The sequence below is a fragment of the Adiantum capillus-veneris genome, chromosome 11, assembly GCF_014529385.1.
Source record: "Adiantum capillus-veneris isolate H3 chromosome 11, ASM1452938v2, whole genome shotgun sequence".
NCBI lineage: Eukaryota > Viridiplantae > Streptophyta > Polypodiopsida > Polypodiales > Pteridaceae > Adiantum > Adiantum capillus-veneris.
The window spans coordinates 87859878-87867403 of record NC_140941.1 but is presented as its reverse complement, the minus strand read 5'-3'; the positions used below and the strand labels follow the sequence as shown (position 1 = coordinate 87867403).

Genomic DNA, 7526 nt, shown 5'->3' with positions numbered 1-7526 from the left:
TCGCCAAGGAAGCAGACTGAGATGGAAAGGTCTCACTCCTCGACATGAACGTCGGTAGCTAGGTCGAAACCATGGCGCCACTGTTGAAAATGAGCTCGAACTGCTCGGATGGCCAAGGGGCTCATCGCCATGACCTTGGACACCATCTTGGGAGTCTCAAACTCTATCTAGTAATAGCCACACCCGAGAAGCTGAACGTCGAGGATCTTGCCCACCTCTGCTAAAAGGTGGGTCTAGAGGAGATCACGCAGCAGCTCTCCTCTGCTAGGGCGGGTGCCGATGATCTTGTAGATGATGGAGGTCGCCTGGAGGCGCTCCACCTCTGCTGCGAGGCTCGCTTGCTCTGTCGGCAAAAGAGCAAGTCAGATGGTGAGCTTTGCAGGGTTGGGCGAGGGGGCTTCTTGAGAGTCCCTCTGGGGTGGAGCATGAGCCTCCATCTGTGTCTGCTGCTGTGATGGAAAGGGGCCAAGTGAAGACAACCCTCTGAGAAGCTCTAACGGGTAATGTCAAAGAAACGTCACTGTCGAGGCGAAGTAGAGTGAGGCCTGGCGAGTGTGTCGAAACCGTCGCCGATAGGCTGTAAACAGTCTATCGCCCACCACAACGGAGGCAGGGTTGGGGGGGGGGCCACAGGGCGGGTAATAAAGCGAAACGGGGCGCAGGGGGCGGCAGTGAGCAGTGTGCCAGCAGGGAGCAGGGGGCAGCAGGCAGGTGTTTGGGGGGGGGGGGGGGCAGCACACTGAGGACCGGCGGGGGATTACGCGCAGGGCACAGCACGCTTGGGCAGGCAGGATGGCAGCGCGTAGGAGGTGGGGGTGGAAGAGGCCACGCGAGGGCAAGAGAATGCAGTGATGGCGAGGGGGGGTGCGGGCAGCAGCAGCGAGCAGTACTAAAATCTTCATACTCGTAGGATCAGTTTTTTTCATTGATTCAAGCAAAAAATTTGGTTTAATTCAGTAAGAACTTTTCCTAGAGGCTTACTTGTAACTACATATTCACCAATTTGACAAAGCGCCACATCACATTAAGTAGAGAATTACAGGATCAAAGCAAGCATTTTCTTGATGATATTATTCATTATCTTTACCAGTTTTGTATGAGTTACAAAAGAAATCTTCCCTCATTACCTGCAAGCAAAAGAATTTGGTTGAATTTTATTTTATAGACCTAATTAGAACCATCCTTGCTGCTTCTCAAGCCAGGCGAATCACAACTTTTTTCAATCAGCCATTATCTAGAAAGGCACAACTACATTAAACCAACATTTACCAGTGACCACTTTGACAAAGCAGCACAACACATCATTTGGACAACTGTTGAAATCTCATTTAAGCAGACAAATTAGGGACATTCAACATACCAATTGGAAAGTAATCATGTCAAAGAAGGTATTAGTGATATGGCTCCTTCACATCAGAAGAGAGTATATCAATCACCATAGCAATGGAAAATTGCATCAAGGCTCGTTATTAGGTGGACATGAACTAAGCCTGAATGAAGGTAAATCCTCATGCAACACATTGTGTTATTTACCTTGCAACATAAAACATCGACATACTCCGTTCAACAGCAGCTGCCAGCTGCATATATATCAGCCATCAAGACATGCATTGTGCTCATCTACTTATACTGCACGTGAAAAGGCCAATCCTCCAATTTTTACATCCCATTTCTGATAGCACTCAGAAGGGCAGACCAAACTGGAGAGTGATCACAAGATGGAACCTGCTTAATCAATGTCATTGCCTCGTCAAATTGCCCTTCACCGCCAAAATGGTCTATCATGCAGGTGTGATGCTCTCTGTCTGTATAGTGCCATAATTTTCCCTCATTTGCTTGAAATACATTTGACCTTCATTCACTAGACCTAAGTGGCTACATGATTTGAGCATACAAACAAAAGTGACTGCATCTGGAGAGGTGCCCTCACGTTGCATCCAATGGAAACAGTTCAGAGCTTCCTCAGCCAGCCCTTGTTGGGCATACCCTCCTATTAGTGCATTCCACAAGACTATGTTTGAAGTTACGCCCTCACTCCGCATCCGCTCAAAACAGTCCATAGCTTCTTTGCACTGCCCTTGTTGGGCATACCCTGCAATCAGTGCAGTCCACGACACTATGTCCCGAACAGGCAGTTTGTCAAGCACTTGTTGTGCCTTAACAACTGCACCGCATTTGGCATACATGCTTACCAAAGCATTCCCAAGCTCGTCTTTTAACAAAAGCCCCTTACTGATAATCTCATCATGCAATTTCTCACCCCTGTCCATATCTCGAGTGATGCCACAAGCCTTCAGGATGTAGGTGTATGTGATTGCATCTGGAGAGAGACCATCACTTTCCATCTGTTCATAACAGTCCAAACCTTCCTTGGCCAGCCCCTGTCGGACATATCCTGCAATGAGAGCAGACCAAGAAACTACGTCCCGAACAGGCAGCTCGTAAAGCACTTGTTGTGCTTTGCTAGCTGCACCACATTTGGCATACATGTCTATTAAAGCATTTCCAAGCAGAACATTCCTTTCTAATAGCCCTTTGGTGACAATCTCATAACCAATTCTGTTACCCCTGTCAACATCTTGTATGGTGCTGAAGGCCTTTAAGATGCACGTGTAGGTGATTGGATTTGGAGAGAGGCCCTCCCTCTGCATCCGTTCATAACAGTCCAGAGCTTCCTTGCCGTGCCCCTGTTGGGCATATCCTGCAATCAGAGCAGACCAAGAGACCACGTCCCTAACAGGCAGCTCATCAAGCACTTGATGTGCTTCAAAAATCTCACCGCATTTAGCATACATGTCAACCAAAGCATTGCCAAGCACAACATCTACCTCTAAAAGCCCCTGACGAACAATCTCATCATGAATTTGTTTGCCTCTGTCAACATCTTGTGTGATGCCACAGGCCTTCAAGATGCAAGTATAGGTGATTGCATTTGGATTGAAACACTCACTTCGCAATCGTTGCAAACAGTCCAGTGCTTCTTTGCCCTGCTCCTGCTGGGCATATCCTGCAATCAGTGCATTCCATGATACCACATCCCGAACAGGCATCTCATCAAGCACCTGTTGTGCTCTGGAAAACGCACCACATTTGGCATACATGTCAACCAAAGCATTGACAAGCCCAACATCTGTTCCCAAAAGCCCTTCACTAACGATCTCATTGTAAATTTGCTTACCCTTGTCAACATTCCGTGTGATGCTACAGGCCTTCAAGATACAAGAGTAGGTGATTGCATCTGGAGAAAAGCCCTCACTTCGCATCTGTTCATAACAGACCAGAGCTTGCTTGCCCAGACCCTGTTGAGAATACCCTGTTATCAGTGCATTCCAAGAGACTACATCACGAACAGGCAGGTCATCAAACACTTGCTGTGCTCTGGCAACTACACCACACTTGGCATACATGTTTACCAAGGCATTGCCAAGTACCTCATCTCTTCCCAACAGCCCTTGGGTAACAATCTCATCATGTATTTGCTTGCCCCTATCAACATTGTGTGTGATGCCACAGACCTTTAAGATGCAGGTGTAAGTGATTGCATTTGGAGTGATGCCCTTTCTTCGCATCTGTTCATAACAATTCAGAGCTTCCTCGCCCAGCTCTTGTTGGGCATATCCTGCAATGAGTGCATTCCAAGAGACTACATCCTGAACAGGTAGCCCATCAAGCACTACCTGTGCTTTGGCAACTGCTCCCCATTTGGCATACATGTCAACCAAAGCGTTGCCAAGTGCTGCATCTCTCCCCAAATGTCCCTTACTGACAATGTGATCATGAATTTGCATGCCTTTGTCAATATCTAGTGTAATGCCACAGGCCTTCAAGATGAAAGTGTAGGTGATTGCATTTGGAGAGAGGCCCTCACTTTGCATCCGTTCATAGCAGTCTAGAGCTTTTTGGCCCAGCCCCTGTTCCGTGTATCCTTCAATGAGTGCATTACAGGAGTCTACATTCCGAATAGGCAGCCCGTCAAGCACTTCGTGTGCTTTAGCAACTGCACCACATTTGGCATACATGTCAACCACAGCATTGTCAAGTGCAGCATCTATCCCCAAAAGCTTCTTGCCAACAAGCTCATCATGAATTTGCTTGCCCGAGTCAATATCTTGTGTGATGCCACAGGCCCTCAAGCTGCAAGTGTAGGTAATTGCATTTGGAAACAGGCCTTCATTTCGCATCATTTCATAACAGTCCAGAGCTTTCTCACCCAGCCTTTCTTGGGCGTATCCTGCAATGAGTGCATTCCAAGAGACAACGTTCCGAACAGGCAGGTCGTCAAAAACTTCTTGTGCTCTGGAAACTGCACCGCACTTGGCATACATGTCAACCAAGGCATTGCCAAGTACTGCATCTATTCCCAAAAGCCCCTTACTAACAATCTCATCATGAATGTGCTTGCCCCTGTCAGTATTTTGAGTGATGCCACATGCCTTCAAGATGCAAGTGTAAGTAATTGCATTTGGACTGATGCCCTTTCTTTGCATCTGTTCATAACAGTTCAGAGCTTCCTCTCCCAGCATCTGCTGGGCATATCCTGCAATGAGTGCATTCCAAGAGACTACATCCTGAGCAGGCAGCTCATCGAGCACTAGTTGCGCTTTGGCAACTGCACCACATTTGGCATACATGTCGACCAAAGCATTCCCAAGCACTCGGTCTACTCCCAAAAGGCCCTTATTGACAATCTCATCATGTATTTTCTTACCCATATCAACATCTTGTGTGATGCCACAGGCCTTCAAGATGCAAGTGTATGTGATTGCATTTGGAGAGAGGCCCTCACTTCGCATCAGTTCATAACATTCCAAAGATTCATGACCCAGCCCCTGCTGGGAGTATCCTGAAATGAGTGCATTCCAAGAGACTACATTCCGAACAGGAAGCCAGTCAAGCACTTCTTGCGCTTTGGCAAGTGCCCCACATTTGGCATACAAGCTGGCTAGCATGTTCCCTAGGTAAATGTTTGATTCTAGTAACCCACTACTTTTAATATCGGCATGTAATTTGGAAGCTTGGTGCAGATCCTTCTTCTTCGTACAAGCTTTTAGTGAGACCACAAAAGATAGACTTGTTGCTTTCATGTCCATACCATTTTCTTTCATATTTACCGAGAGGTCTGCGTGTTTAGCTTCTGCAGCTGATATTAGCATCCTTCTTCTCCTCGGCTCTTCATGGACCCAAGAGGAACTGTAGGAGCCATCAATCCAAAGCGGTTCCATGGTCATCTTGTGCTTGAAGTTGGGGGACTTTGAGCTGCTCTGTGAGAACATGAGGCCTCCATCACAAGCAAAGAAGCAGCAGTAAAAAGGGGACCTCAAGCAGCGTTGCTTACCTTGTTATTGCCTTGTCTCGCCATGCTCCCAGGTCTCGCCATACTCCCCATTAATTTCTAACTCTATTTAACGGTTGGCCAAAGGGCTCATTGGCAATGCAATTTGGCACCATTGCAACATGTGATTTTCAAAAAGGAAAGAATGCCTTCGGTACAATGAACTCTCTCTCTCTCTCTCTCTCTCTCTCTCTCTCACACACACACACACACACACACAAATAAGTCCTCTCTCTCTCTCTCTCTCTCTCTCTCTCTCTCTCTCTCTCTCTCTCTCTCTCTCTCTCTCTCTCTCACACACACACACACACACACACACACACAAACAAATAAGTCTTCAGTTCACGACTGATTTGTAACATCTCTTGGGATTGTTCCTGAAAATTATCTTCTTTACTTGGTTAGCCTAAGGCCTTTTTAGCAAATGAGGCCGCAGGCTTGTCCACGTAGCCTAGCCAACCATCGATCAAGATCGTTCACTACCATGCTTTATTAATCGTTGGCGTGGAAATCGTGCTCACCGCCCTGCTTTTTAATTATGAGTGTCATTAGAGAGTAGGCCTGCAATTGTTTTCTAATTCGCTGTGCAGAAGGCAACTATGGATTGAAAATGTTAGAGTACTGGTCCCTCATTTCAAACTTCTACACAATGCTCGAAAATGTCAGCCATCTCCCAAAGTGTTAGCAGAGTTCATCATGGACCTTACCCAAAAGCTTCACAAACAGGGGAGTGACTACGAATTGAAAGTGTTAAGAGTACTGGTCTCTTGAGTTGGAAGTCTGCACAAAGCTGAAAGACACTATAGTGTTAGCATAGTTCGCCATGGATCTCCCCCAAAAGCTTCAAAAGCAAGAAGCATTTGCCGAAAGCCTCAAAGAGTATGGTGATGAGCTTGTTGAGTACTTCATCAACAGTTTACTCACAGGCATTCATAATGATGAAGGAGATCGGAGCAGTCATGATCAGCATGATGATGGAGATTGGGGTAAACATGATCAACACAGAACCTCTAAAAGATGAAGAAGCATGCCAGAGAGCATGGATATAGAAGGGCATAACCATAGGGATGCAATGATCAAAAGACTCGTAGAGAGCATGATGATTGCTAGGATATATAGAATAAATATGCCGCTAGTGGCGACGATGATGGATGCAATGATTGGAGCAGAAGGGGTTGAGATGATAGAAACCCTAGCTCTTGAAAAGGACATCAACCACCAGAACTTGAGTTGTTTAATGTTTACGGAGGTAGTGACATGGAGCATGGTTGCTTGGGAGCTTTCATGATCAAAAGTAAGGGATTGTGCATGTGTTGCAAACTATCACACATTATATGACTGCTAATACATGAACAAGTGTATGTGTCGCAAAAGATGTTACGATAAAGAGGTATGGGTTAAGGTTGTTTATATGACTTGGAATACCATCAGCCTTTCCATGAAAGGTGTGGACCAAAGGACGGGGCAAGATCTTCAACCTATGAAAAAAAGGTCTTCGGATGAGGAATCTAATCCCTCTATATGACTAAGTCTTTTGCAATTGCAAAGGGCTTTCTAGGATTTTCATCATAGAGAAGAATGAAATTAACTCTTTAGGTGACCACTATTTAGAGAATGAGTTCACCTGAGAGATGGGATACTAAGCACCTAATAGTGTCGGGGTTTTGGAAGTGAGGAATTATCCCAATTATGATGTTGATGGATCTCGACGCTTGTATCAAGACGAAGATGTTGAAGAGGACTTGAAATTCAGATCATGAGGATGAATCAGATTTTTTTTAGAGGGCAAAAAAGGTAGTCCATTGATGTGTCACCTATGAAGCCGTAAGAAATCTAGATAGAGAGCTACTGGCCATTAATCAACCACGGGAATGAGTCTAACAATTGAAAGTGATATTGTTGCAAGTAAATCAGTGCAACCAATAGGTCATTTCGCTACCAATGGGCAACAATTAGGAGACATTTCATGGTGATAACAACCTATATATGGTGATAGTACACAGGGTGATGGGCAATGAGGTTGCTCCATGCAGGAGTTGAGGTGGGGATAATCATTCAAGAATATGATAGCAATGTACATTCAAGAGATACAAGCAAGCTTCATGGTTTGTCTAAACCTCCATGCCTATGCGTTTTGCTTGGTCAACACAATCAATCTGTGAGGCATGGCGTGGCTTTTGTTCCTTATTATTTT

At 45.7% G+C, this 7526-nt stretch overlaps 1 protein-coding gene across 3 annotated transcripts; it reads right to left on the bottom strand.

The window, feature by feature from the left end:
* Positions 1-1303: 1303 nt before the first annotated feature.
* Positions 1304-5456, bottom strand: LOC147447603 (pentatricopeptide repeat-containing protein At2g39620-like). 3 transcript variants are annotated; one of them, XM_086523319.1, is made up of 2 exons: positions 5336-5456; positions 1304-5261 (listed from the first exon to the last, which is right to left on the bottom strand). In XM_086523319.1, exons 1-2 carry the CDS (start codon positions 5384-5386, stop codon positions 1782-1784), a joined length of 3531 nt encoding a protein of 1176 aa, XP_086379445.1. In that variant the 5' UTR covers positions 5387-5456; the 3' UTR covers positions 1304-1781. The 3 variants fall into 3 exon arrangements, with proteins under 3 accessions (XP_086379445.1, XP_086379447.1, XP_086379446.1); XM_086523321.1 differs by having other exon boundaries at positions 1304-5256; positions 5336-5431; XM_086523320.1 differs by having other exon boundaries at positions 1304-5425.
* Between the last annotated feature and the right edge of the window lie 2070 nt (positions 5457-7526).

Coding starts and splice junctions, on each gene's coding strand:
- LOC147447603 (XM_086523319.1), bottom strand. CDS start 5,386: ATGGGGAGTATGGCGAGACCTGGGAGCATGGCGAGACAAGGCAATAAC. Junction 5,262..5,335: donor CGAGACAAGGCAATAACAAG/GTAAGCAACGCT, acceptor ATGTTCTCACAG/AGCAGCTCAAAGTCCCCCAA.